The sequence below is a fragment of the Eleutherodactylus coqui genome, chromosome 3, assembly GCF_035609145.1.
Source record: "Eleutherodactylus coqui strain aEleCoq1 chromosome 3, aEleCoq1.hap1, whole genome shotgun sequence".
Lineage (NCBI taxonomy): Eukaryota > Metazoa > Chordata > Amphibia > Anura > Eleutherodactylidae > Eleutherodactylus > Eleutherodactylus coqui.
Window position 1 is genome coordinate 31213083 of NC_089839.1, and position 14394 is coordinate 31227476.

At 51.0% G+C, this 14394-nt stretch overlaps 1 protein-coding gene across 1 annotated transcript; it reads right to left on the bottom strand.

Annotated features, from left to right (window-relative positions):
* Window positions 1-864: 864 nt before the first annotated feature.
* Window positions 865-13525, bottom strand: PTK7 (protein tyrosine kinase 7 (inactive)). The gene is made up of 20 exons (XM_066595438.1): window positions 13392-13525; window positions 11733-12026; window positions 11538-11640; window positions 11270-11460; window positions 9618-9765; window positions 9377-9507; window positions 9039-9305; window positions 8810-8946; window positions 8596-8731; window positions 8384-8503; window positions 8086-8235; window positions 7813-7963; window positions 7596-7723; window positions 5130-5324; window positions 4911-5051; window positions 4582-4814; window positions 4406-4480; window positions 4085-4236; window positions 3651-3829; window positions 865-3574 (listed from the first exon to the last, which is right to left on the bottom strand). The coding sequence occupies exons 1-20, from the start codon at window positions 13426-13428 to the stop codon at window positions 3414-3416; spliced, it is 3129 nt and encodes a 1042-aa protein (XP_066451535.1). The 5' UTR covers window positions 13429-13525; the 3' UTR covers window positions 865-3413.
* Between the last annotated feature and the right edge of the window lie 869 nt (window positions 13526-14394).

Consider the following 14394-nt stretch of genomic DNA (forward strand, 5'->3'; position numbering starts at 1 on the left):
CCAATCCATCCCGAATGCGGCAGCCAGACTCATCTTCCTGTCCAGCCGCTACTCGGGCGCCTCTGCCCTGTGCCGGTCATTGCACTGGCTGCCCGTTAAATACAGAGTTCAATTTAAACTCGCTACCTTCATCCACAAAGCCCTCCACAGCGCAGCGCCCCCCTATATTGCCTCCCTCATCTCAATCCATCAACCAGCCCGGGCTCTCAGCTCTGCTAACTAAACTAGACTGCACACCCCTCTAATTCGAACTTCTCATTCCTGCCTCCAAGACTTCTCCAGAGCAGCACTGGTCCTCTGGAACGCATTACCAAAGGCTACCCGAGCAATCCAGGACTCGCAGAACTTCAGGCGTGCTCTAAAAACGCACCTCTTCAGGGAGGCATACCGCATACCCTAAACAAACCCCTCTGTACTCCGCCTGATAACATGCTCCCTGACCTACTGACTGCAATCCCTGCTAGCCACCATCAACTGCCCCTGCAGTCATTCCGATTCTGCCGTCACACGGCTTAATGTCTGACCATTGTCTATGTGTATAGAATCCCTCACTCTCCACCTCCCCATACCGTGCACATCTCCAGCCCCTTTACCTTCTGTATCACCCCATTATCTGCAGTATGTAAGCTCGTTGGAGCAGGACCCGCACCCCTACTGTTTCCACCAACTGATTACTATGTAACCGTGGTTCTGTAATTTTTGTACTTTTGTTTTTCTGTATTTCCCCTGTCTTTGTAAGCGCTGCGGAATATGTTGACGCTATACAAATAAAGATTATTTATTATTATTAAATCTGCAGCCAGTGCAGGAACCAGCGAATATTAACCCCACTCCTATTGAAGGCTCATGAAGCAGAGGCCGAGATCTTGTATAAAAAGGCCTTTATTATCTCAGGTGCAACGGTTTAAAAAAAAAAAAACTTCAAATAAACAAAAGTTTGAGCGATAAAACTGCCCAAAAATATTAAAAACAAATCTACAATTTGTAACCAAACATATAAAAAACAAATCTGTAAAAAATAAAACCTCATAAAATAAGATCGTCCTGCGCTGAATGTAGTAAGGCAGAATTATAATCGCCAGAGGAATCCTTCATTACACAGGCACTTAAGTGTGAGGTGCAGGTTACACGGAAGACACGGTGCTGAAAATACTCTACAAAAACAATACAAGCAACAAAAACAATGGACAAGCCAACCTCAGGGTACAACAGGGCCAATTCAGAGGATGGACGGAGGTCTAGTCCCTCAACACTGACTGAGAGCCTAGACTGGTGGTCCCTCAACCTTGACCTATGGCCCAGTCTGGTGGTCACCTCAATACTGGTCAAGAGCACAGACTGGTGGTCCCTCAACCTTGACCTACAGCCCAGTCTGGTGGTCACCTCAACACTAGTCAAGAGCACAGACTCGTGGTCCCTCAACCTTGACCTATGGCCCAGTCTGGTCACCTCAACACTGGTCAAGAGCACAGACTGGTGGTCCCTCAACCTTGACCTATGGCCCAGTCTGGTCACCTCAACACTGGTCAAGAGCACAGACTGGTGGTCCCTCAACCTTGACCTACGGCCCAGTCTGGTGGTCACCTCAACACTAGTCAAGAGCACAGACTCGTGGTCCCTCAACCTTGACCTATGGCCCAGTCTGGTAACCTCAACACTGGTCAAGAGCACAGACTGGTGGTCCCTCAACCTTGACCTATGGCCCAGTCTGGTCACCTCAACACTGGTCAAGAGCACAGACTCGTGGTCCCTCAGCATTGACTAAAAGTCCAGACTTGTGGTCCCTCAGCATTGACCTAGAGCCCAGACTTAGCTGTGTTTCAACATTTCAGCGAATTTAAACCATTAACCTAGACACTTTAAAGCCTCATGTCCACGTGCGGATCGGTAAACCTGTGGAAAACATTTGCGGGATATCGCGGAAATAGTGGTTTTTCTGTGTGGAAAAAAATCCACCTCCTAGCCTTTTTCCCACCTCCCTAATTGATTTCAACCTTCAAATCCGCAGTGCATCCGCAATTGTATTTGTGGATGCACTGTGAATCGTCCGCACCCATTGACTTCTATTTAGCCTGTTTGCATGGAATCTGCTCTGAAATGGAGCATGCTGCGATTCGTTTTCGTCACCAAGTGGTCCGCAAATCAAATCTGCATGCTTAAATTCAGTTGTGGTGCCAGTGCTTCTTTCGCGGGGGTGACCTGTGCAGATTCCACAAATCAAATCCGCCTGTGGACATTGGGCCTAAATTAACAGTTCTCTAACAGACGTTGGTTGGTGGTGGATTGTCCCAAACCTTGGATAAGTGGTCCTATGTCCTGTTTTTGACCCATGACAGGTGGTCCTTTAGCATTGCTCCACATCCCAGATGCATGGCCTTTTACCATAGACGAAGTCTGTGGGGCTCTCAGCATTGCGCTGCACCTTGGCCTAGTGGTCACTGAGCTGTGTCCTAGGCGTAGAATGGGTAGTCCATCATGATAGCGTAACACAGAAAGGCAGTCCTCAGCCTGGGCCTAAACCGTTGAATGGTAGTTCCTCATGATAGTGTTATACAGAAAGGCAGTCCTCAGCCTGGGCCTAAACCGTTGAATGGTAGTTCCTCATGATAGTGTTATACAGAAAAGCAGTCCTCAGCCTGGTCCTAAACCATGGAGTGGTGGTCCCTCCATCTTGCTAATGCCTGGACAACTGGGCCTTGAGTGCTGATCCAGACCCTGCACTAGCGGGCCCTCAGGATAATTCCATATTCCAGACTCATGATCCTTCGTCATTGACCAGGACCGAGGACTGGTCAGTTATATTAGTGTTTAGTTGGCTGCACAGCCCCCTCTTTTCTTTTATTGTGGGCCGTGTCACATGGGACGATTAAGGCTACCATCCATCTACTGTAAGTTGCTGGACCTGGGATCTACACAGGCCGCCATGTTCAGGAGCACATAGCGTGCACTTCCTATGTAATACCACCCATGTGACGCGGCCCTTAGGCACTTAATTTGCAGCAATTGCAGCCTAATACGCAGCAATGGGCACTTTAAATACTGATAGACAACCCCCAATGGACCCCCAAGTTTTTGGGGTCTCTATGACACAAGGTCCAGGTTACCAGTGAATCTGGCGCCCGTTGCCCTGAGGTGGCACTCGTACCGACAAGTGAGGTTAAACATTAATCTGTGAATAAATATGTTCCTAAGAGACATGTAACATTAGTGACCGCCGAATGTACATACATAGATGGTGAGTGGAGGACGGTGGCGGCTGTATTGTGCTTTGTTATGGAGTAAATCCTCCCCGCCACTAAGGTCCGTAATGTCAGCACCAAACACAGCCGGATGCAGCATAGGGTACAATGTCCGGCTGGTGCTCGCCCTCCCTGAGGCAGATTCTGTGCTTGTCCCTGGTGACCGCTGCAGCATCACATCTTAGTGTCTGAGGAGGAGTCTCCCAACATGTTGGCAATGTTGCTGAACGAGGGGCGATCTTTGGGGCTGGAAGCCCAGCAGCGCTGCATCAGCTTGTAGTAACGCGAGGAGCAGTTTTCAGGAGCCGACAGCTTCAGGGATCCACCTTGTAAACCTGCGGCCAAACAAAGAGCGGTGACCCAAAGAAGCAGATAGACATCCTAACTCCCAGATCCCAGACGATCACCTACCGGCAAGCACCTCGTCGTCTGCCATGTCCGTATAAGGTATCTCTCCCAGGGTGAAGACCTCCCACATTAAGACTCCGAAGGACCAGACGTCAGATTTTGTGGAGAAGTCGTCGTCCTGCACGGCCTCTGGAGGCATCCAGCGCAGCGGTACCCAGGCCTGGCGGAGGTGGTAATACTCACTGCAAAGACAAGCAGTATGGAAGTGGTCACTCACCCTGGCATCGTTCTCCCCAGGGGTGAGCAGGACTGGACACTGGCAGAGCCTGGTCGGTGGGCAAGGGAAGAGAAGCTTCAGCTGCACCCACCAGAAGAGGCACAGTTATCATCAGACCAGGGATCCGCATGAAGCCCACATCCACCACATCTCCTGCTCATCCCAAATATATAAAAGGGCAGCAGATGTCCCCACCCTGTGGTCACTTGTCAGGACTCACCTGTTATAGACGTCTTTGTTCAATCCAAGCGCTGACACCTTGACGACCCGCTGCGCACTTACTAGACAGTTCCGAGCTGCCAGGTCTTTATGCACAAAGCGATGGTTGGAGAGATGTTCCATTCCTAGAGCCACCTGTGAGCACAGCGCCACCTTGAGGATGAGATATAAATGAGAGCATGAGGGTAGTACAGTACACACAGCAATACTACATCCTAACGCATAAGATTGCCACTTGCAGCCTACACAGAACCATGGAGCCCTTCTACTAAAAGACAATCAGTACTTCCGTGCCCCCTCTGCTCTCGCCTGGGTGTCTCACCTTCTGTTTGCTGCTGAGAGGCTTCATCTTCTCATCTTTGCTCTTTGAGATTCTCAGGAATTGCTTCAAATCTCCCTATATAAAGAACAGGAGCCATGAGTACCCCAGGATAAGATGGGTGTACTGGAGGCTAGAACGCCAATAAGCAGCGCCCATTCATAGGATCCGTGACTCACCAGGTCCACGTATTCCAGGATGGTGTAGTGTGGTTCTGCCTCGCGGCAATGACCGAGCAGCCGCACAACGTTATTGTGATTGAGTTTGGTGAACATGTCCAGCTCCCGCCTGAAATCCATCTGTAGCTGCTCATCACGTGTCTGCAAAGCCTTGACCATAACCACAGCATCCTTGGAGCCTGAATCGATGCCCTGAGCCTTTGCCAGAAAAACCTCCCCGAATTCACCCCGACCTAGAGGAACAAGATGCATAACCGAGCTCAGTGCTTTGCAGACAATACAGACTAGGAGAAGCCTCGTTCCTAACAACCGGCGGGTCCTGCACTCACCCAGCGTGGTGATTGGGTGTAGGTTACTGCGTGGGAAGCTGATCTTGTCTCCAGAGCTCATCCTCTTGTTCCCAAGGGTGGTCAAAGGAACCTCTTCTTGGATCTCTGCAGTTGTCTGCCCGTTCTGTAGTGTAGCTCCCCCTGAAGAGAGAAAAACCATCAGCACCATCTAGTGACCGTGTAACCGTGACCCCCTCCGCTCCGCAGCCGTGACCTCACCATTCAGACATTCCATTTCCGGCTCCTCGCCCTCATTCTTGCCCAGTCTTTTTGCTTTCCGTCGATTCTTACAGTAGAACATGAGCCCTAACACGATGATGATGTATGCCACCGCCGCTCCCACCGACAGCCCGATAGTCTGGATCATCTTGTAGGGCGTGCTGTTCTCACCCTCAGACCGAACATTGGGCTTATCTGCAACAAAACAAGTGTCACATTAACATCAGCAGCTGATGATCTCACAGATCGATGTATAGAGGATCCTAAGAATATCCCTGATAACTGATCTGGTTACAGAGGGATCCCAGAACTACTCCTTATAACTGATCTATTTATAGAGGATCCAGAATGAGAATTGATAACTGATCTAGTTATAGAGGGATCCCAGGACAATTCCTAATAAGTGATCTACTTATAGAGGCTCCCAGGACAATTTTTGATAACAGATCTATTTATAGAAGGATCCAGGTAATATTTCTGATGTGATCTATTTATAGAGGGACCAAAGGACTATTCCTCATAACTGATCTAGCTATATAGGGATAACATTACTATTCCTGATAACTGATCCACTTACAGACGGATCCCGGGACTATTTTTGATAAGTTATCTATTTATAGAGGATCCTAAAAGTTTTCCTGATAATTGATCTATTTATAGAGGGATCCAAGGGCTCTTTCTTATTAGTGATCTATTTATAGAGGGATCCAAGGGCTCTTTCTTATTAGTGATCTATTTATAGAGGGATCCAAGGGCTCTTTCTTATTAGTGATCTATTTATAGAGGGATCCAAGGGCTCTTTCTTAAAAGTGATCTATTTATAGACGATCCCAGAACAATTTTTGATAAATAATCTACCTATAGAAGGATCCCAGAACTATTCCTGATAACCGATCTATTTGCAGAGGATGCCAGAACCTTTCCTATTATGTGATCTATTTAGAGGTATCCCACAACTATTCCTGATAACTGATCTACTTCTGGAGGGATCCCAGATAATTAATCTTTTTATATAGAGGAATCCGAGGATTATTCTGGATAACCGATTTGTAGAGCATGGAAGGACCATTCCTGTTAAATGATCTATTTAAATGAATCCCAGGATCATTCCTATTTATAGAGGATTCCAGAATAATTTGTGATAACTGATATATTTATGGAGGATCCTAGAACTATTCCGGATAATTAATCTTTATATAGGCAGATTCCAAGACTATTTCTGATAATTGAATTATGTATGGAGGGATCCCAGGATGGTTCCTGATAACTGATCTATTTACAAAAGGATCCTGGGCCTTTTGTGATCTTTGCATAAATTACACCAGGAGGATCTTTGCTCGGAGATGGAATCTTCTGTGCTCAGACCTCCATGCTGCCGCTGGGTTTGCCCACGTTATAGCACTGATGTTATTGGTATCTACAGCCGTCACACATTCACCCAAGCTCCATAATAATGCACAGCCCTGCTGCCTCTTTCCTTTATCTGTGGCCCCCCCTACTGTCTGGTTTAAGACATTCTTTTTAAACTCATTTTAAGGAAGGATGCCCGAAATATAAGATCAGTAACAAAGAATCCCGTTTACAATTTGTAACTACTGAACAATAGCAACGTTCGCAGCACAGGAGACTGCAATGAACCCGCTAAGCCTGGAATGAGACGTCACCACTGGGCATGAGTATAGGGCCTTGAATCACTAGCATTAAAGTGACAACAGAAACGGAAGAGCCCTAGGAGATGAATCTGACCAAAGCCGTGGAGAGTGCAGGTCCTGCACCTGCGTCCTGGCGAGTCGCACCACTTTCCCCACACTTTGGAAAACTTTTTGGAACATTGTCTGTTTTTATGTATCACTTTGAAAAGGGATCACCGGATGAAGGGGGTGGAAGAGAGGGGGGGGGGGGTCTATCTGCAATCCATTGAAGCACTATGGCCTTCCACACCAAAAACAAAGTTTCTCATTTCACCCCTCTTCATCCAGTAATCAAAAAAGGCAAAATTTAGGAGTAAAGTCCAATAGGGCTTCCAATCAACCACCTCATATCACCGTACAACACGGCAATCCCATATAAGGTGCAAATATCAGCTTAGGGAGCCTGACATCTACGGTCATGAGGAAGACAGAGCCTTGTTGGGGTTAAATAACTTTGGTGGGTAGTATATATGTGACATAATTTATTACTATCAGCAGCGGAAACATAATTGTGCGACTCGATTGCATCTCCGCATAACTCTTTAGACGGACGGGATAAGACTCTACCGTTAAGACTTGACAGGTAGTGGAGACCAAGACATCCCGGGGGTCGAAGTGTATAACACAGATATTAGACTGGGTTCTAAGGGGTATTGTGATAGTGACTGCCTTGGTAGTGGAAGCCGACTAACCACCGCCTGTCTATAAAAAGCTGTTGGTTTAAGACCTCTTCACATGAAGTTCTATCAGTATCCCCTATGTGACCACTGCTTACCGACAACATATAGGAAAGCATCGCGGTGCTTGATGTCGCAGACGTTTCCAGCGATACACGTGTATTTCCCAGAGTCCTCGCTGGATACTTGATAGATTACCAGGCTGTCATTATTCAAAATCTGGATCCTAGGAAAGCATAAAAGATGAGATAGAACACATGTAGCCCTGCAGGCACCCACCACCCAGTACGCAGCCCCAATGGAGGCGGGGGTTACCTGTGACGAAATTTTGTGGCATCCAGCATGCCTTCCCGTCCTCTCCATTGAACTTGAGGCTTGGGGTTTCCTTCGGCCTGACAGTGGAGCGTCGCCGTGTGTCCCTGGTAAACGGTCGTATTCTCGGGAGTGACCTTGAAGCTGATGTAGACTGGAGAAGAGGATACCGAGTTTATATACAACCCATGGCTAGACGGCGCAGCTTCTATTTACTCTATGACCCCACTACGATTTACACCCACCCGGTACCACGGAACTCCTAGATTTACCCACCTGCAACAATGAGGTTCACAGACACCTTTATCTCCCCCTGCTGGCTGTTGGAAGCAGTACATGTGTAATTCCCAGCATCACTACGCCTGACTCGGTGGAAGTGCAGATGCCCAGCCTCAGACTCCGTATGAGAAGGAAGATCACTGCCATCTGTTTGGAGAAAGCGGGCATCAAAAATCCAACATCCCAACAACTCATGCCCAACGATAGTTGCACGCACGCAAAGTATGCTGGGATAGGTAGTGTATGAATGGCATGATCTTGCTGTGGTGCATGCTGGGTACATAGGCGTACTGACCTGCCTTCAGCCACTGTATAGTGGGCTTCTCGCGCCCGGTGGCGGAGCAGAGCACCGTGGCGTCCTTATCCAGTTCCAAACACTGCTGGGACTGGGGGGGAGGTGTGAACTTTAAGTTTTCTGCAAGCAAACAGAAGACAAGATGAACACACCCGCCGCCAGGATCACTCATGCCAATGGCACGGAGGATGAGCAGATGATGCCCAGCTCACCCTGCACTATGGCCCGTGCCAGCGCTTCAATGCTGCCGGCCGGCGTGCTGCTCACACACGTGTAGACAACGCCGTCGTAAACCTCCACATTCACGATCTTCAGAGTTCCGTTCTTGAAGACCTCAAAACGTGTGTCCTGAGAAGAGGTGACCAAAACAGTTATCACTGGCCGTGTCCAAGGGCCCAGACCACTCTTAAGGGCCCAGACACTTACCTCATTGGAGATGGGGTTTCCATGACGGTACCAGGAGACAGTCGGTTCTAGCGAAGCACGGCTGAGACAGTGAAGGAATCCAGATCTCCCCTCATCCATCCTGGTTTCCTGAGGCTTCTCCACCCACTGCGGAACCGCTAGAAGGAAGGTGCGATCCATGAAACCAAGACTGTAGGGGGTCAGCAGTGGAGGTCGGAGGTCAGGCAGCAGGGTCATGTGATACACTTACTTGCCACGGTGACGTTCACGTCTTGTCTGCGTTTTCCTGCGATGTTGGCGGCCATGCAGCTGTATGTTCCGGCGTCGCCCTCAGTTATGGGGCTGAAAACCAGATCACGGTCGTCCTGGTGCACCCGTCCCTCCGCTGGTATTCGCTGTAAACCTCGCACCCATGATACAGTTGGCGGCGGCTGGCCGCGTGGCCGTTCACACGTGATGCGCTGAATGGTGTCTGCGATGAGGACCCGCGGGGAGAGCGGACGCATCTCACCTATCTCTGTGGTAAATATCAGGGGTCAGTGCAGAGCCTGAAAGTGCGTGGCCACAGAGCTTACACTCACAGCTTACCTGCCAGGCTGAGTGTGGCCTGGAGGACCACCTGCTTGCCACGCAGCCCAGTACCCACACAACGATACGTGCCATAGTTGCGCTGCCTCACAGAGGTGATCAGTAGGGAGCCATTCTGAAAAACCGTGATCCTGCAGGAAAGAGGAGGAACAAGAACGTGGTCACTAAGCTGAGGGAGGGCAACAGTCCAGAAACTGCCCCCCATGATGAATCTAATATCTGACACCTCTTCCCTGCTCACCGAGATTTGTTGGTTAGTACGGTGTCTTTGAAGTACCACTCAAGAGTTGGGGGCGGAATGGCGGAGAACCGACAGTGGAACATGGTGTCCTCACCCTCGTTGATAATCTGATCCTCGGGTACAATCACTGCCTGTGGGAAACTCTCATCTAGGAGAGGGATAGAATATGTGGGTGTTGGCAGAAACCAGATGACAACAGCTGACTAAGTCACATGACATCGCAGACTTACAGAATTCAACATTACAGATGAAGGAAGATTCCCTTGTAGTACACATTACAGACAACTCAAGTTCCTCCATACTGATATGACACAGCACCCCCATACTGCACACCGGAACTCCTTGCCACACACAATGTGCGTCGCTGGACCCCCATACTGCACATAACGTAGGACCTCCGCATCACACACGCTGGACACAATGCAGGACCCCCATAACACACACGCTGGACACAATGCAGGACCCCCATAACACACACGCTGGACACAATGCAGGACCCCCATAACACACACGCTGGACACAATGCAGGACCCCCATAACACACACGCTGGACACAATGCAGGACCCCCATAACACACACACTTGACACAATGCTAGATCCGATAACACACACTAAACACAATGCAGGACCCCCATAACACACATGCTGGACAACGCCAGACCTTTGTACCACACATATTTGATACAATGAAGGACTTCCACATCACACACACACACACACACAACACAGGACCCCCGTACTACACAAGACCCCTGTACCGTACACACTGGACACGACACAAGACCTCCGTACCGTACACACTGGACACGACACAGGACCCCCGTACCGTACACACTGGACACGACACAAGACCCCCGTACCGTCCACACTGGACACGACACAAGACCCCCGTACCGTCCACACTGGACACGACACAAGACCCCCGTACCGTCCACACTGGACACGACACAAGACCCCCGTACCGTCCACACTGGACACGACACAAGACCCCCGTACCGTACACACTGGACACGACATAAGACTCCCGTACCGTACACACTGGACACGACACAAGACCCCCGTACCGTACACACTGGACACGACACAAGACTCCCGTACCGTACACACTGGACACGACACAGGACCCCCGTACCGTACACACGGGACACGACCCAAGACCCCCGTACCGTACACACTGGACACGACACAAGACCCCCGTACCGTACACACTGGACACGACACAAGACCCCCGTACCGTACACACTGGACACGACACAAGACCCCCGTACCGTCCACACTGGACACGACACAAGACCCCCGTACCGTCCACACTGGACACGACACAGGACCCCCGTACCGTACACACTGGACACGACACAGGACCCCCGTACCGTACACACTGGACACGACACAGGACCCCCGTACCGTACACACTGGACACGACACAGGACCCCCGTACCATACACACTGGACACGACACAAGACCCCCGTACCGTCCACACTGGACACGACACAAGACCTCCGTACCGTACACACTGGACACGACACAGGACCCCCATATTGTACATAGTTGACACAACGCAGGACCCCTGAGGAGCGAGGCATTACAGGACTGAAGCCTCATGCTCTGTGTATATCCGGGGTATCAGTAGAGGATCCTCTAGGCTCTCACCGATGATGTTGAGTGTGAAGTTGCGTGTGCTGCAGACGTCGCCGGCGGCGTTGTGCGCACAGCAGTAATATTCGCCGCTGTCGTCGGGTCCTGCGCTCCGGATCGTCAGTGTGCGCTCTTTGTTGTTTATGGAGTAAACATGTCCGTTATCTGCCAGCGCCGTCCCGTCTCTGAACCACTGACAGATCGGCCTGGAGGAAAGGAAGATAACAGTAAGTAACGGCATCCAGAGGCGGTGGGACACAACTACTGCAGGCAGACATCTTACCGGGGGTGGCCATCGATGTGACAGCGCAGCGCGACCGCTGATTGGCTCTGTATGTCGTCGACGCTGCCGGGACTCTGCAGGGATACCGGACCATCCTCTATCCCTGCAACATAAAGACATGAGCACCGCTCTCCACCCAAGACCCCCTCGCGATCCGCCCAACTGACCGTGACGGCGCCGCCATGGGCAACTTACACTTAATGTTGAATGATGCGTTGACGCTCCTTTCCTCCTCGCCGGTCAGCGGATCCCTCGCTACACACTGGAAACTCCCTGCGTCCAACTTCCGGTCCACGGCAGTAATCTTCAGACTTCCACCCTCATGAAATCGCCGCTCCGTGTCTTTTACTGGAAGCCCGTTCTGCAACCACTGAAATGCCACCCTGGCGGGATCCTCCACCTCACAGCGCAGGAATGCACTGCGGCCGTGCAAAGCATCCTGGGAAGATGGCTGCTTGGTGAAAATAATGGCGCCGTTTGTACTGACAGCTGAAAAGGCAAAAAAGAAATATATCACAGAACTGATAGCAAAAGCAACAAACCGGCCGCAGCCAAGCCTGTCAGATCGAGTTCTAGAGCATCCAAGTAGACAGAGCTCCTCCCACTAAATGACATCACTGCACCACAAATACTGCATATATGCTGTACCAACCGGGCACTGCCATGCTGCCCACCACTAAGAGTCACAGATGGTAGAGCATAGGGACCCTACACCACACTACCAGGACTAGACCTGCAGGAGAATCAGAACAGTCGGCCCGGAAGCCAAACGGCAGGTCGGCATGATGCTGAGGTCACAGAAACCAGCCACAACAACCGCAGGCCCTCCAACCGAGCACGGCCAACCGAGCTGCTGTAGCCGGCCCCCATCACCTTCCATCTCCATCACTTGTATGTCTACCCCTTCTACTGTGTTTCAGGCTCTGTGACGCTCCGCTCCCCAGTAGCTCTGCATCCCCCCCCTCCCCAAATTAGCTATACATTTCATGCCCATCAACTCTGCGTTTAGTCGCCCTCTCAGTGAAAGCGCAACGTTTCATCCCTCCACCTGCTCCGCGTTTCGCTCCCCCACCCGCTCCGCGTTTCGCCCCACAATAATCTCTGTTTCGATCCTCGCTCAGCGTTTCAACCCTCAAGAATCTCCGCATTTCACTCCCCCTTCTGCTCCGCATATCTCCGCTCTATCATCTCCGCGTTTTGCCCCCCCCCCCCATCATCTCCATGTTTCACGCCCCAATCTGTTCCGTGTTTCGCCCCATAAACATTTCGGCTCCCCCATCCGCCCCGCGTTTCGCTCCCCCCTCCGTCCCGCGTTTCGCTCCCCCCCTCCGTCCCGCGTTTCGCTCCCCCCTCCGTCCCGCGTTTCGCTCCCCCCTCCGCCCCGCGTTTCGCTCCCCCATCCGCCCCGCGTTTCGCTCCCCCATCCGCCCCGCGTTTCGCTCCCCCATCCGCCCCGCGTTTCGCTCCCCCATCCGCCCCGCGTTTCGCTCCCCCATCCGCCCCGCGTTTCGCTCCCCCATCCGCCCCGCGTTTCGCTCCTCCATCCGCCCCGCTTTTCGCTCCCCCATCTGCTCCGTGTTTCGCTCCCCTATCTACCCCGCGTTTCGCTCCCCCATCTGCTCCGTGTTTCGCTTCCCCATCTGCTCCGTGTTTCGCTCCTCCATCTGCCCCGCTTTTCGCTCCCCCATCTGCTCCGTGTTTCGCTCCCCTATCTACCCCGCGTTTCGCCCCACAATCATTTAATTCCCCATCTGTTCCCCATTTCACCCCACATTCATCTCTAGGCTTACGTTTCCCTCCCCCTTCACCCCCGCCGCCTCCCCGGCCCCGGTGATCATCTCCCCGGGCACGCACCGCTCAGCAGCAGGCACAGGGCGGCGCTCAGGCTCATGGTTGCTCCGTTCAGTCCTCAGAACATCTCGGTGTCTTCAATGGCTCCCGGCCCGATCTCCCTCTCCCACAATCCCCCGCGGCCGCAGCCAGAGGAGTGTCTTTCCGCTTCGCCGTGACGTCATCACTCTGCGCGGCCTCCGTCGCCGTGACTACCAAATAGTAGCGCTGTGCCGCAGAGGATTGTGGGAGATGAGGAAGCTGCCAGCAGACATTCTGTGGATGCGTGTTGAGACTGCCTGCTGGAGGCGGACCGAAGAGAGGACTGCGGAGGGGGGATGGCCGCTGTCCGGCACAAACGTGGCCTTGGTTTTGGAGGATCCCACGCCTATAATAGGCTCAAAGGAATCTGTATCCTATCTTTAACCCCTTGAGGGCGCACCCTTTTTTTTCCCCATTTTCGGTTTTTCCTCCCCCCTATTAGAAAATGGGATCTCCTTTCTTTACCCATCGCCGCCGCTGTACGAGGGCTTTTTGCGGGACGAGTTCTGGCCGCCATAACCTGTTTATTTTCCCGCAGACGTAGCTGTGCGAGGCTCATTTTTTGTGGGACGTCTTGTAGTTTCGTTTGGTACCACTTTTTGATCGCTTTCTCTTCCATTTTTCTTGAAGTGACCAAAAAAAGCGCTATTCTGGCGTTGCATAATGTTCTCTTGTAATCGGGAAAAACAGCTGATTGCGCTCGCGGGGTTAAAGATATTTTATTAATATGACAGAGCGACGCGTTTCGGCGAACAAAAAACGCCTTTTTCATGCATAATTTTCTCTGACGCCGTTCGCCGTGCGAGGTAAACAATGCGTTACTTGGGTAGATCGGACGTTTACAGACACACAAAATCCAAACGTGTTTTTTTGTTTTATTATTTAGATTATTTTATTATAAATTTTGCAAAAGGTTTTAATCTTTTTTTAAATGTTATTACCTTTTATATTTTTTTTAATAATACAGTGTTACACTGAAAATTAA